This window comes from Nothobranchius furzeri, chromosome 16, assembly GCF_043380555.1.
Source record: "Nothobranchius furzeri strain GRZ-AD chromosome 16, NfurGRZ-RIMD1, whole genome shotgun sequence".
NCBI lineage: Eukaryota > Metazoa > Chordata > Actinopteri > Cyprinodontiformes > Nothobranchiidae > Nothobranchius > Nothobranchius furzeri.
This window is the reverse complement of record NC_091756.1, coordinates 45,071,341-45,089,329: the sequence shown is the minus strand read 5'-3', so window position 1 is coordinate 45,089,329 and position 17,989 is coordinate 45,071,341. Positions and strand designations below refer to the sequence as shown.

Genomic DNA, 17,989 nt, shown 5'->3' with positions numbered 1-17,989 from the left:
TTCAACAACACGGTTAGAAACAGCAGCCACTGCTAACCGGTAGCGTCAGCTATAAATGGTCAGTTTGTCTTAGTCAAAGCTAAAGAACATAAAAGTTATCCAGAGCCAGAGCTGAACATTTCCAGATTCATGTCTGGTGAGCAAAGAGGAATGTTGGTGCCACTGTGATGTTGGGGGATGTTTTAGATGTTTGTTTGTTTTTTTAGACCAGGTGCTGCAAGCTGTTGGTCTTTCTGTGGTCCTGCTGTTGCTGCTGCCACTGAGCCACATGATGTGTGTCCTGTGGAGGAAGAAGAACAAGCAGAACCAGTACCAGGAGCTTCTATCCACCGAGCTATCAGTACCACCATGCTCTGCTCCAGTGATCTTGGTGTCTCAGGGCACCTGGACCGCGTAAGAAGAAACAATTTAAGATCTGCTTAGTGATGATTTGATTATATTTGTTGGAAGCTTATTGTAAAAATGGGACCCAGCAAAACAAAATCATACAATCAGCAGAGTTAATCCTTGTATTCTTGTACTGCCTAAGACTCATTTGATGTTTTTTGTGTATGTCAGGCCCAATGAAATCCCTTTTGCTTTACCTCCTCGATTCACCCCACAAAATATTGAGGCTCGGACATCTGGAGGGGACATCGTTACAGATGAGGAGGAGAAGATGAAGATGAAGACCCAGCGGGACGTTCTGGCTCATCGTGGCTCGCTCTCAGTGAGGAGTAAGTCACTTTTGCTGTTTTGACCATCCTGGTAAAATCATGCTTACTTTCAATTTAAAAAGTAAATTCCTGAAAATGAGTTAATCTCATTAATAAAAAAACTCAGTCAGACATTAATGCAGCTTTTATTAAAGAGTTACTATCTGAACAACCAGCAGCTCTACTCTTTTCATTTAATAAATATTACAAATCTGTATGGTGCTTATAATTATTAACTACTGTGGTGCAAATTGTTTGATTCATAAGAGGATATAATATTTATTATGAGCTGGAAATATAAAAGAAGTGCCTTTAATTTAGAGCATTGTTGGTTTTATGCCTTTCCATCGACCGGTCCCTAACCATCCTCCATCTGATTTCAGCAAGCGGTTAAAGCAAAAGTTTGATACATATTTATAAAAATCCTCCAAGTTATTGGAAATATTTTATTAAGTAAGGTTGGAAATCATACTGTCAAACCTCATTTAATCCCATCTTTACATTTGTTTTTGTTGTTTTGACCAGGTTGGTACCCAGTTGGTTCGGTATTGGCAGGCCTCTACTCTGTGACCCCTCTGAACGAGGTCATGGCGCCCCCTCCCGGCCTGGCCACTCGTCTCTGCTTCTCTGTGGAGTATCGACACAGCAGTGAACAGCTCATGGTATCCTTGCTCCGCCTCGCTAACCTTCCCCCTCGTTTCCATAGCAACGTCACACTGGTGGAGCTTCGCCTACTTCCTGATGACCGGCGGCCCCGCCAGACTAAGGCCCGGAGTACAGGGCCCGACCCAGAGTTTAATGACTGCTTGGTTTTTCAGGCAGGCACTGTTTTTATTCACAAAAGTCAAAATATAACTTTATCTGTAAATATAAGGATTAAATGTGTGTGTGTGTGTGTGTGTGTGTGTGTGTGTGTGTGTGTGTGTGTGTGTGTGTGTGTGTGTGTACGTGTCTGCACGTCACAGGTGTCTGCAATATGTGTATCAAAGAGCACCCTGAGTGTGTGCGTGCTGGGTGTGGACAAAGATGGCAAACGACACGCTGTGGGCAGAGTGCTGCTTCCTCTGGAGGGGGAGCTGGGTCAGGCCGGACGAGTGCTCTGGAGAGATCTAGATCCTGAGGAGGAGACACAGGTACATGCATGCACGCACACACACATGCATGCACACACACAAGCGTGCACACACATTTACTTTCACGATGAACGTTTCAGACTGGTTTAGTAAAATTTTGCTGTCCTATCCGTCAGTGTTCAGAGCAGGGGGACGTTCTGATATCTCTCAGCTACAGCTCGTCTCAGCAGAGACTGTCCGTGGTGGTGGTGAGAGCTCGAGGCCTCCAGCTGCTCACAGACTCAGGTACTTTAGGATCAGGTTTTGTGGGTAAATCCAATGGGAAGCTGGAGTCAATTAAAACCTTTGATTAAACACGGCAGCTGTTTGCTTTTCTCCAGGTGTGTGTGTACGGGTGAGCTTACAGATACACACTCAAGTGGTGAAGACGAAGTGTAGCTGTGTGGTAAAGGATGAGCAGGATCCCATTTTTAACCACAGGATGACTTTTAAGCTGCGACTGCAGCAATTAGACGAGGCCTGCCTGAGGTTTGAGCTGCAGCAGCTGAACAACAGCCACTCAGGTGAGGACATATTATGAATGCGTGCTGACAGTATTTAGCTCCGAATGTGGCATTTCTTTTAATCCAGTGAGTAAATTTTGTTTGTTGTTTCAGATCCTCCGTCCCTCCTGGGAGTGCTGGTGTTGGGTCCTTTCATGTATGCCAGGGGTCTTCAGCTGCAGCACTGGATGGACATGATTAATAAGGAGCAGGAGCCGGTTACACTGTGGCATGGACTCTGCAGAAGCTTCTAACTCATAAATCACTCGCATGCCACACAAACACACAGAGTCTGAAAGGACAAAGAAAAATCTGCAACTGAAAACGTTTTGGCAGCTTCTTTATTTAATCCTGCATTGAACATTTTCTCTGCTCTTGATTACTTCTGTAGAGTCACAGAGTAAAGTCCTAAATGCTGCTGGTGAACATTTACATCATGCTATAAGAATACAGAAAGCTTAAAAAAGAAATGTATCTCTGAGATAAAATAACCACATTTTCACTCTGTTAAAAATCTCAAGTATGTAAATAAAATAAATTAAACTAATTTAGCAGAAAAAACACAGCTAGGAGAAGCTGAAGAATTTATTTGTTTTATATTTCCAAATGGGGAACAATGAAAAGTAGAAGTTTGGTAACAAAAATCCTGTAATCTGCCACAGTCTTTCATATGTACCTGGCAATTTTAGGAGGTTACTTTCACTTTACTTTTGGTTATCTTAGTTTAAATTTACTAATTCTTAAATAACAACCTCTAACAATGTTTTTCATCTTGAGAGGCGCTATATAAAAATAGTTTCTTGTTTATGTTCTTCTTCGTCTTGACATCCACCCAAATCACGCCTAAATGATAAATGACACGCACTTGTATAGCACCTCTCAGAGTAAGGACTCCAAAGCGCTTTACACTACAGTGTATCATTCATCCATTCAAACACACACATTCACACACTGGAGGGGATGAGCTACGATGTAGCCACAGCTGCCCTGGGGTGCTCTGACAGGGGCGAGGTGCTGAGCAGGGAGGCCGCCGGTCCCTCCGACCACCACCAGCAGGCAAGGTGAGTTCAGTGTCTTGCCCAAGGACACAACAGCAGAATTCTCTGTCCGGAGCCAGGATCGAACCTGCAGCCTTCCAATTACTGGACAACCCGCTCAACCTGTTGAGCTACTGCTGCCCCAAAGTTTGAGGATGTAGTATAGACTTGAACACTTTAAAATTAACTTGATTCATAAACATTTTTTACAAGGCCTTAGTATCCATTTAAACTTTAAAAACACAAAAACGTTACAACAATATTTTTTTAGCTTGAAACTGGTTTGTGTTGTGTTAATTTGTGGTGTGTTGTAAATAATAAAATTAATCAAATTAATTATAACATCTCTTGTTTTTGAGGGGTTGTAACTTGGTTTTTATGCGTCTTTTTTATTTTACTTTTTTATTCGAGAAGGTCTTGTTTTATTCTGGCCAAAAAAGAAAGAAAAGGAAAAGAGGGCAGTGACTTTTCTCTGGACGTCCTCATCTAGTCCAGCAGGGGGCGTCACTCGTCTTTGGCACGCTGAGCGCAGCCGCATTTGAAACCGTAGAACGTGAATGAGCATCTCTCCCTGAACTGAGCTAGCCGGACATGAAATTGTAACTTTAAGTCTAGTTTATCACCATGAAAATAAATGAAAACACTTTACTGGAAGGACACAAAGTCGTGTTGGTTCCTTACAACGAGGAGCACGTGCCCAGGTAACACTAGCGCATGTTACAGTAGCTAGTATCGGTCTCTCCGTTTGTCGTTTCATCCATTCAGTCCTCTGCTCACAGCTCAAACGCTGTTGAATGGATATTTGGTAGAGAATTGAAATGAATCGAAATTGAAAATAATTTATAAACAAGCTGCTTTTTCTTAATTGTAAATGTGGAAGTACTTGGTTTGTATTTTATATAACTGGGTGCTTAAATTTTTACTAATAAAACAAATGAATACAGCTAGTTTTTAACACGTGATCAAATCTTAGGTTTAGTGTGTTATTGTTGGTTTTGCTGTATTTCGCAGATATCACGAGTGGATGAAGTCTCCTGAGCTGCAGCAGCTGACTGCCTCAGAGCCGCTGAGCCTGGATCAGGAGTACGACATGCAGAAGAGCTGGAAGGAAGATGATGACAGTACGTGGGCACCAATCTGCGCTCTACACCCACTAGAAAAACATTTATGGATATTTTGAATAGTTTCCAATCAACCAGTGATTAGCACAAATGCGACCATCGGTCATTGAACTGTAAAGTTTTGATTTTTAAATTGCAGAGTGCACATTCATCATCTTGGACAAGCAGAGGTGGGCGGACCCCAGTGTTGACGAGGAGCAATGCATGCTGGGAGATGTCAACATCTTCCTGACTGACCCCACTGACCTGTCCTTAGCTGAGCTGGAGGTCATGATAGCAGGTGACACACAACTCTCAGGTTTATCTAGTCAGCCTGCTGGTTTGGTTTTGAATATAAAGACTTTTTTTTTTTAGCTGTGTTTTAAAATTATAAATGTAACGTTGTTGTTCGTGAAAACCCTTCAGACAGGGAACTGTTTTGACTCCCACAGAGCCGAGCTACAGAGGAAAAGGCATCGGGAAAGAAGTGACGCTCATGATGATGCACTACGGTGAGGAGAGGATGCAGGTTTTTATGTCTTTTAGTGCAGCCCGTTATGAAACGGTTTTGAGAGATCAGTAGTTCTTGTCTTGAACTGCTACTTTTTAAAGAGCTGAAGCAGATTTTTCTGTTGATTTAGAAGGCCAGGATTCAAAATGTCATTAGGTTTGATTGTGAAAAAGACAAAGAGGTTATCTGTAGAGAGCTTTGACACTAACATTGAGCAGTGTCTAATTCAATCTGCTGCTCTTGCTGTCTTTAACAGGAATCACCAAACTCGGGGTCAAAAGGTTTGAAGCTAAAATAGGTCTGGACAACCAGGTCAGCATCGCCATGTTCAAAAAACTGCACTTCCAGCAGGTAAGGAGACGGTGTCCCCTTCCACCAGGTGTTTAAGCTCTTAAGCATAAATCGTAATCAGAGTTGTGTCTGTGCAGGTGTCCGTGTGTAACGTGTTCAAAGAGGTGACCCTTGAGCTAACGGTGGATGAGTCCATTCAGAAGCAGCTGCAGGACGATGTGGCCTACATGAAAGAACGAGACTTCAGACTGGCACGCAGCAACAGACATGAGTTTATCTGATAAAAAGTCTCTGTTCTGAGCTCCTCATTCCCTCCTAAAGACTTTGGGTTGAGGAACAGTTTATTCTGCACTTAAAAAAAGGCTGAATGTGGCAAATTTGGATCAAGAATTCATTACCTCCATCTGGTATCGAAAACAAGAACAAAAGATTATTTTTAGGTGTTAAAAAGTGCACACTTCCTCTCTTCCTCCTCTCAATGAAAATGGTTTATTTATGAGGGACTAAAAAACATTCATGTCCTCTCTGTGTTTACAGATTAGTCTTTTAACCTTTGTCAGACGTAAACATTTGTTTTCTGTGCTTCTGCTTTTCCAGCTTTTTGCTGTAGGAAACAAAACTTCGGACAGACCAACGCCGACAGTTTTTTCCTGCCATAATTGACGTTTTAAGGTCTCGTGTTTCAACCATCCAATGACCTCACTCACAGTAATGCTTCTGGAATCGAGGAGAATTAGGAAATGCTTCTCGTCCATCACGCTAACCGATTTATTTACACTTTCTGTCCATTTGCTCTGGGGAGCTCAGCTGTTGGGAGCTTCAGATGAAATCGAAGCAAATCTCAACATAACATCTAAGGTTTTCTTCCAAACAATATATATAATTATAAATCACAATATTATCAAAATATATTGATATTAATCGTTGATATAAAGAGCTCAGAATGGAAAATGTTATAGAAAGCACATTTAATGGTGACACATCACTATAAAGCTTAATTTATGTTATGAATTATTTGACAGAAATTCTAAATACCATTTTTTAAATTAAATATGAATATTTTCACTTTTTTTTTATCTGTCTCACTTTTAACAGTTCTGACATATTTAAGCTCCGTAGTTTTAACCTTTCAGACATTTGAACAAACAAAAGCTTTTTATTGCAAACATGTTTACCGTTGTTACAAAACACCTATTTTTTGCAGTGCAGCCAGTTAACCCTCTGGAGGCAGGCGTTGCAGATTAGCAACGTTAAAACCTACCTACCTGGTTACTCCACCTACGTATTTCATGAACACTTTTTAACTCAGAAGTACCCCTGAAGGACTTAGTTGTTCGTCCTTTTATCAAAACTTATTTTGAGCCTGAGAGGGTTAAGGGTGCATGTTCAGCAGGAACACCATCCATCTTCTGAACCCGCTCTGTCCACGCAGGCTCAATGGGCAATCAGGCGGGGTACACCCTGGACAGGTTGCCGTCCATCGCAGGGCTAGCAGGAACACGTTGAATAAAAAAAACAAAGCTTCCACTGTTATGAGTACCTCAGAGGCGGACCACTCATCCAACGTGAACTAATGGTTTTTAGTCACAGAAGATTCAGATCCTAGAGAAAAGTTGGAAAAATGTTTCATCTCTCCACGACCAACCCAACGAAACCATTCTTGAACATTTTCTGCAGCTGGGTTTTATTTAGCATTTTCTGTGTTGGATGTTTTAGATTGGTGTTGACATTTGTGTTTGTAGTTTATTGGTAATTTAGTTTGAATGGAAATTTAACAGCTTAATTCCAAGGTTTTCACTCCTCTTTGTTGAGAGGAAAACTGGTGAATAAAAAGGCTTCAAACCTGCAGCAGCAATAACTGGGATTGTTTGTAATTATCAAAAATATCAGAGTATGCATCTCACTTAACCGAGCTAATGCAAGATTCAGACTTCTGAAGCTGGATGTGGGACCTCACCCTGATTTATTGGTTGCAGATTTTGTCACGATCAACAAACATTTAATTTCAACCTGCCTGTTAGAATTATTCATGAGAAACCATTTTTAAGAGTTGGTGATACAAATATAAAGCTAAAGCTGTATCTGTTATTTAAACTGTGAACATAAAAACTTCTTCCTGGTTTACAAATAAAATTGAAACCGTTCCTAAATTAAATTTGCATCTTTGGCAAAATCGATTCCTGTATTTTTATTTGTCAGATGGTACAGTTCACCAGTGTCTTCGAGCCTCAGGAGGATCTGAGCTGTGACGTTTCACTTGTAGGGTCGTGATGAAGGACCTGCTCAGACCTCTGCTGCAGATGTTTCTAACTCATGCAGCACAAACAGACTCAACATTTTACAGAATTATTATATCAAATACAACCTGACGATGTGCCTGTAAAACAGCTGCCTGCAGGTCTAAATGTGAAATGCTGCTGATGGAGGCAGTGGAGACACACTTTTAAAAAATGAAGCTGTAGTACAAAGATGGTGAGACAGTGAAGACCATTCCATGGGAATAACACGTCTCTCCCTGTACATGTCCTTCTGCAGAACTCTCACCTCCCTGTCCTGCAGACAGGAGGAGGGAGAGCTCAGTCTCGTTTCTGCATGCTCCTCTGGATCAGTTCTTAGTTGTTTGTGAAGATTCAACAAGTTCTTTTACGGCGGACGACAGGTTCAGCAGCAGCTGTCTGGCCACACCCTCCTGCACTTTGACCCAGGATACGCCGTCAGTGACGGCGGCGTTGATCGGCACGCAGACGGCTTCCTTCTGTAGGTCGGTGAGCTGACAGGCAGCGACGATTCCTACCATGCCCAACATCAGCAGGAGGAGGAGCTTAAACACCAGACCAATGAGGGAACGGCATGGTTTAGGTGCTGGCTTTGCTGCAACGTTTTTATCTGCAGAGACAAAACGTGACATCAGAACATCTTCAGGCTGAAACTACAAACGTTTCTCATTTCAAACACGAACCATCGCGTTGATCTCACCTGCTGCTTGTCCATTTTTCTTTTTCTTCTCATTTTTCTTCTGCTGAGCCTTCGCAGCTGCAGCTGCCACCTGAGCGTTGTACTCCTTCCTCCTCTTCTCCTTCTCCTCTGCTTTTTCCTGTTTACGGGCCTCCCTCTCTTTGGCCTCCCGCTCCCTCTGTTTGGCCTCCCTCTTCTTCTCCAGCTCTACGAGCAGACAACGTTGGGTCAGTGGGTTGACTTTGATGCTTTTTACACTTTAATCTGAAACCAATTTCCTACAAATGGTCAAACATCTAGCTTCACAAATCTTGATGCAGGAGGTTTTCTTTCACACCATCGATCGTCTCTTTAACACCTTTTGTCTAGAACATTTTCATTTACCCACCTTTTTCCTTTAAAAGACGTTTCTCCCGTGCGCGATCAACATCCTCCTGAATTGCTCTCATGAGCTGCAGAACCTGAGAAATGCAGTCATTAGTTACATGTTTGTTTTGGTGAACAAGCTGATTAATGAATGAGTCTCTGCCACCTTTATGGCACACAGTTTACACTGCTTCTCATCCAGGCAGTCTCCTGCAGCTTTAGCTAGGCCAGGTTCCAGAGGGTTATCCTTCAGATCGAGCCACTTCAGATTCTAAAACACACACACACACACACACACACACACACACACACACACACACACACACACACACACACACACACACACACACACACAGTCACTTTGGACTTGGACTGATACATCAGACAACAGGAGTGTGACATTTATCAAGTTTGAATTGTGATTTTAGCTTCTGATCATAAAAAACAACATAATGAATAGATTTCAATTAAATTGTCACATTCTGCATTGCCAGCATAATTTCTCATGTTTTACAAAGTCAGAGCCAGAGCAAGGGCCCACGGTACAAGAGTAAACCCCCCCACCACAGCTATACAAGGACGGGGAACATAAACAGATCCAGTGCTCTGAGGATCTCCATGTAAAACGGGCGGTGTGTTTGAGCTGCATGGTCCATATCTTACCCTGAGCTGAGAGAAGCTGACAGGCAGAACCGTCAGCTTGTTGTTGTACAGGTCCAGATGTTGAAGGTTGACTAGGTTCCCCAGGTCATCTGGCAAACGGGTCAGCTGGTTTTTACTCAAGTCCAGCTTCACTAAGTGAGTCAGGCTGCAGAACTCTGGCTGCATGAACAAAATAAAAGTAAAAACATGATTGCAAATTATTCAGTTTGAGCAACATCAACCCGCAAACATGCTTAACAATAACAGCAGAAACTAGATGAAAGTGGATAGGTAAACCTCGAGATTTTAGAGTTTATAATTATTTATGCAAGAAAAGAAAAGTTTGAATCACTCTCTCCATTTAACAATGTACAGCTCGGTTTAATAGAAATTCAAACTTTTAAAAGAAAAAGTATCTTTGGTAGCTTTAATGAAACATACTGACGTGGATGCACTCACGTGCTTTCACTTAAAATGCTCAATATTTGCTCTGGATGAGTCAGTTAGACACTTACAGGAAGGGAGATGATGTTGTTGCAGGACATGTCCACGGCAGTGGCTTTGGGAAATGAAGACTGTTAGAGAAAGGAAGGTAGTTAAACCATGACATCACAACATCTCCTTATCTGGCTGTATTTATTACAAACATGTAAACACCCTGAGTGACTTACGAGCTCTTTGACTGGTACCTCACTGAGGTTACTCAGGCTCAGGTCCACTTCATTTCCACTGATTTTATCCCTCAGGTTTAACACTTTGTTTTTACTCATCCTTCAGTCCGAGGCGCCTCTTGCCAACACACCGAGGTTAAACAGATCAGTGGAGATACTTCTGATCGCCAGACAACAGGAAACCCTGAAACTACGACGATTTTATAAGATTTCTCACCTGTAAACGATAACCGTGGAAAACTGCGTCCTAGTTTAACAGCCGGTAAACAACATCGACATATAAGACAAACACACGGCAGGTATATTACGTCAGTTAGAAGAAATTTGGTGCACAAGCTTTGAATCGTGTTTCTGGCAGTGGCAGCACTGACTGAACGAAAATCCACGTCACTGATTGAGCTGCTACGCGGAGACGTTAGCGCAAACCACGCAGCGTCCCCTGCAGGACCGGAGGAGACAAGACGCGCTTTGAATCTCCCTCTCCAAATCCTAACCCGAGGCGCTGTCCTTCTCTTTAGCATGGAGGCAATAGTACATTCATCACAAATTCTGACTTAAGTTTTCTTAGTGCTACTTTAAAGCAGATTTAAAAAAAATCTGTTTTCCCATAAAGTATGACTTAACTTCTGAATGTTTAACCTCCGTGTTTCCTTTTCGGGCCAGAGCAATCTTCTTTACTCAATTGGCCCCACCCCCCTGATTTAATGTGTAAGTGACAGATTAAAAAAGCAGGAGGAAGTGCAGCACAGGAACATTAAATAACTTAATAAACAGTGACATGATTATAGATATCTGTATTTTTTTGTCTTTGTGGCTTATGTAACGAATTAAGGATTAGATTAGGTACTTGTGTATTTATTTTCAATTTTATTTTATCGATGATTATTTAATGAGGTATATGCCACCAAGCTCTTCTACCAAACGTGGAAGACATGTAAAGGGGTGGATGTGGCAGGTTTTGAATGAAAGTACTCAACCTAATACTTCACTGGTGTAAGACCAAAAAAGATTTGTGCCAAATTGGGGCCATTTTAAAGAGAAACCTTGAAATTCCCTTTTTGTTAGCTCAAACATCTTCTCACAGACAGTGCAATGCATACACTTTATTAATCATTTTAATAAACAGCTATGCAATTTGTATTTATTGTTGCTAACATAAAACAATTCTGCACTCAAAAACCAGTTGTGAGTCAGCCTCACAACTTATTTTTGATGTTGTTTTTTGTTTTGTTTCGGAAAGGCTAGTCTGTGCTTAACCAGCTGTAAAACATAAAGCACAAGAACAGACTGGCAGCTGTAACATAGAAAACAAAATAAACTTTGTTGATGGTCTTAATTTTTCTGGTCCAGTAGCTGGTCTTCCTCTCCTCTTGTATGCCACTGAGGAGGACATTCATCGTTTTAATCAAGTCATTTAGTTCTCCTGAGAACATTTCAGAGGAATGTGGTTCCTCGATCAGCTGACTGCCAGAACCCTGAAAAAAAGAAAGTAACAAACAGCACAGAAAAGGTGAATGGGCCATTTGTGTTTTCTACATGTCTTTAATAAATGCCTGTTAGGACCTGTGTCCTCTTGTGCTATGATATTGTATTCTCTTCAACTTAGACCTGTTTTTATTACTAACCCATGCCATTTGCATCATATTTGCTACATGAGTTTCTGAAACCTCTATCTCATTGACATGATCAATATTTGCCTTAAAAACGGGTTGTATATAATCTGATACATGTATTTTGCCTCCTACTGGATTATTATGCCAAACAGGCAGCTCAAGTTTAGTTTTGATCATTCCCAACATGGCTACTCCCAGCGAGTGATCCATTTGCCCTTTGTCAGGTAAATCATTACTAATTTTTGAGAAGTTGTGGTAAGAATAACATAAAAGTTTAAGTAATTTTTAACACAGTCCATCTGACTGTTTTTATTAAGTAACTCATTCTTTATATTACAGTTAAACCATGTTAAAATGTCTGTATCAAATTTGATACTGCAGGTATGAAATGTGCTTTTTCCCAAAATTTTCATTTTGTAATTCATTCTACATAATACTTACTAAAATACAAACACATGCCATTTTGATTGTCCTACAATGATTCACTGAATGCCATTTCAATGAAATTTTGATTATTTCCACAAAACACACTTCCTCTGAAATAACAATGTCTATGCTTTATTTACACACACACACACACACACACACACACACACACACACACACACACACACACACACACACACACACACACATATATATATATATATATATATATATATATATATATATATATATATATATATATACACACACACACACACACACACACACACACACACACACACACACATATATATATATATATATATATATATATATATATATATATATACACACACACACACACACACACACACACACACACACACACACACACACACACACACACACACACATATATATATATATATATAGTTTTAGATGTAAAAACATGTTGCAATATTCATGTTAAGATATTGAATCGATATTTAAAAGCAGTGTATAGTTTTTTATTGAGAATTTACATAAATATTACTTTATTTCTCTTTTGTTGTGCAATTCAAGTCCAACTGGGTAACAGGTTGTTAAAGGTTGTAAAACGTTTTTATGTGAAAAAGAATAAAAGAGGAAAGGCTTTAAAACATGTTTTACATTTTCAGAATGTTATAGAGAAAACACTTTTTTTTCCTCTAAATAAATATGGTTGTTAACAAAAAGTAGCCAAAAACTTCTAATATATCAAACATGATACAAAAAATATATAATAAAAAAAATCATAAACAGCATGATATAGAAAAAACATTTTTGTGGATTTTGTTATAAGGATTTATAATTATCTTAGTTCTAAATATCAGAATTTTCTGGGTATTTTTTGATGGGTTGGGTCTTACAGGGTTAAGAGCCCGTGGTGACACTGGTGTCACAGCCCATTTCAAGCATCTGCAAAATTGCTTGAGTCAAGTTTGACAACCCCAAGTGACATCCTACCCATACATATGTCAAAAATTATTTTACCTCTTTATTTTATTCTAAATTTTGATGTATTTATTCCAACTTGTTTTCTATTTTTAAAAAGTTAGGGTTCTTAAGGCCTACAAAACACTTGAATTCTAGTTATAATTTAATATTTTTATTTTTAGTAGTTATTTTAGGAAATTTGTCTACAATATTTTGTTTAAATGTAAACACATTTTTTCATGTTTATGAGGTCCTACACAGAAATAAATAAAACCAGAATAGCACCACGAGCTGTAATTAAATGGCTTATATGATCTTCATTCTTGAATGCTTCAGAATGTTTCCAAAATCTTTATTGAAAACACGAAAAGCATTTTAGTTCAGATGTTTCCAGACCTGAAGGGGTTCAGCTGGCATCTTTTTTGCAGGTGCTCCACAAACCCACCGACACGCGGTACGGTTCTTAACTGGAGGGACAGAATCAGAACATTAGGCTCCCGCTGCCGTCTTAAACGGAGACTTTTCCAGATTATTTAAAAGAAATTAGCACACAACGTGTTTCATTGTCCATTTAGTCTGCACTAGAACGTAGCTGTTCAAACATGCATTTCAGATGATTTTTGTAGATAGAAATAAGTTAGCTGCTACATCTTTCAGCAAAGTCTCATGCAGGTTAGAGCATTTGATCAGTTGAGTTAGTCAAAACCCTACATTCTCTTTAACGATACATAAACGAGCAAACTCTCTTTCATAGCATAAGTCCAACCTTCTTCACAGCTGTGGAGACTTCCTTTTCGACCTTGGTTTTCTTCACCACCCTCTCCTCCACCTTGGTTTCTCTCCAGCTCATCATCTTGGGATGCAGACTCTCTCTCCATCAGGTACATCATCAAAATGGTCTCCAGGAGGCTGAGCATCATCAGAGAAAAGATCCCAATGCAGTAGACCACTGAGGAGAGAGATAATGATGATTTAGAATCAATATCTTATGAAAACATGGTGAAAATGTAAACATGCTTTAATGCCTTTGTCATGTAAGGCCGTTTACTTATGAGTGGGATCCATTCTGATGACGAAGGCAGAATGTCATTGAGGATGAGCTGCATCACGGTGACGGCCAGCAGCACGGTGACCTTAAAGCTGAGCTTCTCCCCGCCTCTGTCTGAGATCAGGAAGGAGGACATGTCCAGAAACAAGAAGAAGAGGATGGGCAGCAGGAAGTTAACGATGTAGAGAGTGGGCCTCCTTTTCATGGAGATCTGTAAAAAAGGATGGGAACACGTCAGAGTGTTAGTACTGCACATAAAAGCAAGAACGAGTAAGGATTAAAAAGTAACAGGGGCTGCATTCTAAAGATGACTGAAACAAGAAACAGTTAAACCTGAGCTAAAGACAGACGAAAATAAGCGTTCAAGGCTACTTTAAGATTCTTTTAAATAAACGGTCACCATCTAAATAAACTAAACGCTCCACATTTATATTAGTTAGATCGTTCGTGTTATTTCAGAATGCGGTCTGCACTTCACCTAGCCTTCAGCTTTAATCATGCCTGTGGACAATCTATAAGATTGGAGTTGTTTGTACTTACACACACATAGGATTAGGATCAAACACCTGATAAAATGCATGAGTTATTTTAATTTGGAATGGGACTTCAGATCCAGGGAGGTGTGCCCTGTCAACTTAGTGGGAGGACTGATAGTAGATTAAAAACCATGAACCCAGACATTCGAGAAACCTTTTTAATGTCCAGCACATGCTGGCTTCCGGTAGTCAGGGCCTGAATGTTTCCATTTCTCAGATTTTTGTTATTTAAATCAAGTTCATTCAAACTGCTGTGTTGTAGTTGTTAAGTTAATCACTACTTCTTTTTTGGAAAATGGACTTAATTAACTGGTCATTCAACGCGATTGATAAGATTTTTTCTACGATGAGAACGGAGAAGGGGGCTCCCACCTGTCCCGAGGGGACATTCGCAGCGGGATATGCACTCGATTCTTGGGAGGTCTGGTGAATCGTGTGCCTCTCTCAGTTGTCCATCGAGGACATGGAAGATTTGTGGATATTCCACCTGATGATCACTGGATTTCTTCTGATTGGAGTGGGAGGATATCTGGTTTTCTGGAAATTTGGGAAGATGGAGCGATTGGAGTGCGACCCGCACCCACGGAATGTGCCGCCCGTGCGGTGACCTCACAGACTGGGACGTTACTCGAGGTGAACCGTAAGCTGGACAATGTCCTCGCGGCGTTGCCTGTGTTAATGCGCAAGATGGATGTCATCTCGGAGAGGGTCGCCGGACGGTGTGGGGATGTTTAGAACATATAATTGGCTTCACTGGTGGACACGAATGACCACTTATAAACTCCAAGGCAGAGAGGAAAATCATCTCTGTCTGCCCTAAACAAAGTCTTGTTTATCCTTATCTGACGCCAAGGCAGCCTCCAAGGATGCCATCAACACACCCCCACGAAAGGAGGAATGCTGACAGATGCTGTGTCCCGACCTTCTCCCCCTGCCTTCAGATTGTGACTTCTGCTTCCAGGTCAGCAACCTGCACGAAACTCAATGTGCTCTCTGTCCCTCATTTCTCCCTCCCACCTGTTTGACTGCAGCTGGCTGAGCGCTGTAATGGCAGCTCCCGTTGGAGGATTCAGGATCCCGCCCAACCCCGCCTCCCCATCGGACTCTGATGTTTTGTATCTGTGATGTTCGTGCTTCTATGTTGAGGAGTTTTTTTTTTTTGTATAATAGAGTTACTCCCCCCTGGGTCTAACTCTGCTATGCCTTTTTTTTTTTTTACCTTACCCCAATTATCCTCATTTAACACCCTTTTCATCTAATGAAATGAGCGCCGTTATGGCTGCTCTCGTGACTGCCTGTACCTGTTTTTGTCTACATGTGTGTGTGTTTAACCTTGGTCAGATTGTGTTTGCGGAGTCAAGTTCCTATGCTCTGGTTCGCTGGAGCGCTGGCAATAAAGCTTATTCTGATTCTGATTCTTAAAGTAGGTATCGAATGAAATGTGAAAATTCCCTCACCAAAACAACGTCAACATTTTGAACAAACCAACAATGGTTTGTTCCTGGAACTGAATCATTTTTGCATCTGTTTGCTGTTATTATATTTCTGTTGTTAAAAAACAACCTATTCAAAGAGCTTGGTTATCGAACCTGAATGATAAAATCACTGCATTTAGAAAAACGGGACAAAATATATCAAAACTGAAGTACAACTAATAAAACGATTAAAAATGTAGAAATACATCAGCTGTGAAAGTATCCGAGTACAGTGTATTTGCTATTCCAAAATATGGCGAACTCCTCCATGTTCTCATAATATCAGTTACCAACGTTTAGGGAGCACAGTTAAATGAGAGGACCCTCTACACAAGGAGAAGGGGTTCCTGACGCGTTGCTATTTGACTCAGGAGTCTGACCAAGTGTCTGCACTAGCAGGAAATGAGAACCTGTTTGCCAGCGCTCACAACAAAAGACAGAACAGAAACATCAGTTTAACACTGAAAAAATACAAAATAAACAACAGAAGTTGAAACAAACAGATACAAACTGGAGTCCAGTTTCAAAATAAATATGAAATAACAACAACCTGTGAAAGAATTTTATTGAATTTGTAAACAGCCACAGCAACATTAGTGGCTTTAGTACAGACTGTAATAAAAACCTGCATCAGACTGATGAACTGGGCTGTACTGTCCCTATCCTGTATTGCACACGTATCTGCATATACTTTGTACTCAAGCAGTTACAGCTACTTACAGTGTAAATAATCACATCTTGCTCAACTCCAAATGGAAAAACCGTTTTGCTGGTGACGGTCATGTTCACAAACAGCCACTCGTACTGTGTCCGCATTAGCTGGCGGGAGCTGTTAGTGATCACAGAGGAGTTCAAGCGATGAAAAAGTTTTATTTCCTCAACTACAATGGAACAAAAAATGAATAAAAACAAAGGTTAAATTGGTTATACAAGCACTGTGATAAAACAACAACAACAACAACAACAACAAAAAACCATCAAAATGAGCAAGGAGCATAAATCTGACTGATGAAACTCACCAGAGTGGACAACAGATTTGATTGACAAGTTGCATGTCTGGATGTCAAATGGGAATTTGTGAATCTGCATCCTGCAGGTGCTGACCAACACCTGATCATTCTGGATGATGACTTTTCCAGAGCTGTTGATTATTAAATGAGGACTTGGAGGGGCTTTGTCCTTCTCTGTCCTGTTTAATAAAAATCTATAATCAGTCACACAAATACACAACACAGAATGGAGATAATCCAATAACAACTATGGTATAAAAATCAGCTGTATTGAAATCATATTTTAGTTACACAACTTATAATCTCTAGGAATGTCGTGAAAAAATATTTTCTATTTGTCATGGTTCTGCCTTCTCTCTGCTGCTGTTGCTCTTCTCCTTCATTGTTTGCAGGTAAGCGTGTTGGGGAGCCGCAGCTGCAGCTAATTACCATCAGCCTGGCCAGAGGATTTAAGAACGGCACTGCCACACCTCATCGCCGGTTGATACTATACTGTTGGTACATCTAGCCACGTCCTGACCTGGGCTGTAGCTCTGAAATGCGGTTTACCTGTACTAATCCTGCCCTGTTATCTCGTCAGTACCAGCCCTGGATTTTCTCCACCTGCCTGAGGTGTGCCTTATCCCAGCGTCGTTCAGCTTCCCTGGCCTCCTGCTCTCCACCGCTCACCTGCCTTCCTGGATCAAACATCTCCTCCAGCAACCATCTCCACCCTGCATCAACCTGACTTGCCTCTCCCTCCTGCCCTCGCCCTGCTCTACTCAGTAAGCCCGTTCCCCTCATTGTTATCATTTCCTGGTTCTCAGTTTCTAGTCACACTCACCGCTGTTCTTCTTTTAGAGCCGGAGTCGCCACGTTTCCTGTCCCGTTTGGATCAGCACCCTTAGCTACCCCTTTTCTTTTTCTACAATAAAAGTGTTGTTGTTCTTACCTTCTCCCTGTGATTCTTCATGTGGGTTAAGAAATTACCACCCATCATGACACTTTCTGACTCCCCATCTTTCCATCAATCCTAATCAAGTTTTATCCCGTTTCCTTCCTTCA

At 40.9% G+C, this 17,989-nt stretch overlaps 4 protein-coding genes across 5 annotated transcripts in view; 2 read left to right on the top strand and 2 right to left on the bottom strand.

Annotated features, from left to right (window-relative positions):
• syt15 (synaptotagmin XV) lies at positions 1 to 3,260 on the top strand. Its single transcript, XM_015962836.3, has 8 exons — positions 1 to 136; positions 207 to 393; positions 559 to 716; positions 1,221 to 1,513; positions 1,661 to 1,828; positions 1,945 to 2,053; positions 2,149 to 2,331; positions 2,425 to 3,260. Exons 1-8 carry the CDS (start codon positions 130 to 132, stop codon positions 2,562 to 2,564), a joined length of 1,245 nt encoding a protein of 414 aa, XP_015818322.3. The 5' UTR covers positions 1 to 129; the 3' UTR covers positions 2,565 to 3,260.
• Positions 3,261 to 3,908: 648 nt separating this feature from the next.
• Positions 3,909 to 7,422, top strand: nat9 (N-acetyltransferase 9). The gene is made up of 6 exons (XM_015962840.3): positions 3,909 to 4,048; positions 4,359 to 4,468; positions 4,608 to 4,748; positions 4,900 to 4,959; positions 5,215 to 5,309; positions 5,387 to 7,422. Exons 1-6 carry the CDS (start codon positions 3,972 to 3,974, stop codon positions 5,528 to 5,530), a joined length of 627 nt encoding a protein of 208 aa, XP_015818326.3. The 5' UTR covers positions 3,909 to 3,971; the 3' UTR covers positions 5,531 to 7,422.
• Positions 7,189 to 10,604, bottom strand: lrrc59 (leucine rich repeat containing 59). 2 transcript variants are annotated; one of them, XM_015962838.3, is made up of 8 exons: positions 10,192 to 10,604; positions 9,884 to 10,073; positions 9,728 to 9,787; positions 9,234 to 9,392; positions 8,737 to 8,841; positions 8,593 to 8,665; positions 8,226 to 8,411; positions 7,189 to 8,135 (listed from the first exon to the last, which is right to left on the bottom strand). In XM_015962838.3, exons 2-8 carry the CDS (start codon positions 9,980 to 9,982, stop codon positions 7,855 to 7,857), a joined length of 963 nt encoding a protein of 320 aa, XP_015818324.1. In that variant the 5' UTR covers positions 9,983 to 10,073; positions 10,192 to 10,604; the 3' UTR covers positions 7,189 to 7,854. The 2 variants fall into 2 exon arrangements, with proteins under 2 accessions (XP_015818324.1, XP_015818323.1); XM_015962837.3 differs by having other exon boundaries at positions 9,884 to 10,001; positions 10,101 to 10,308.
• Positions 10,605 to 10,737: 133 nt separating this feature from the next.
• The window catches only part of LOC107387522 (5-hydroxytryptamine receptor 3A), a 16,347-nt gene continuing 9,095 nt past the window's right edge, over positions 10,738 to 17,989 (bottom strand). The window contains exons 5-10 of the mRNA XM_070545716.1: positions 16,955 to 17,124; positions 16,656 to 16,816; positions 13,925 to 14,135; positions 13,643 to 13,825; positions 13,273 to 13,343; positions 10,738 to 11,358 (exon numbers count right to left, since the gene is read on the bottom strand). Of these exons, the coding sequence (XP_070401817.1) occupies positions 11,125 to 11,358; positions 13,273 to 13,343; positions 13,643 to 13,825; positions 13,925 to 14,135; positions 16,656 to 16,816; positions 16,955 to 17,124 (1,030 nt within the window). The 3' untranslated portion in view covers positions 10,738 to 11,124. The remainder of the gene's footprint in view (positions 11,359 to 13,272; positions 13,344 to 13,642; positions 13,826 to 13,924; positions 14,136 to 16,655; positions 16,817 to 16,954; positions 17,125 to 17,989) is intronic.

Coding starts and splice junctions, on each gene's coding strand:
- syt15 (XM_015962836.3), top strand. Junction 1,514..1,660: donor ATGACTGCTTGGTTTTTCAG/GCAGGCACTGTT, acceptor TGCACGTCACAG/GTGTCTGCAATATGTGTATC. Junction 1,829..1,944: donor ATCCTGAGGAGGAGACACAG/GTACATGCATGC, acceptor CCTATCCGTCAG/TGTTCAGAGCAGGGGGACGT.
- nat9 (XM_015962840.3), top strand. CDS start 3,972: ATGAAAATAAATGAAAACACTTTACTGGAAGGACACAAAGTCGTGTTG. Junction 4,049..4,358: donor AACGAGGAGCACGTGCCCAG/GTAACACTAGCG, acceptor TGTATTTCGCAG/ATATCACGAGTGGATGAAGT. Junction 5,310..5,386: donor AAAAACTGCACTTCCAGCAG/GTAAGGAGACGG, acceptor GTGTCTGTGCAG/GTGTCCGTGTGTAACGTGTT.
- lrrc59 (XM_015962838.3), bottom strand. CDS start 9,982: ATGAGTAAAAACAAAGTGTTAAACCTGAGGGATAAAATCAGTGGAAAT. Junction 9,788..9,883: donor AGGTACCAGTCAAAGAGCTC/GTAAGTCACTCA, acceptor TTTCTCTAACAG/TCTTCATTTCCCAAAGCCAC. Junction 8,842..9,233: donor TCAGCTTCTCTCAGCTCAGG/GTAAGATATGGA, acceptor TGTGTGTTTTAG/AATCTGAAGTGGCTCGATCT.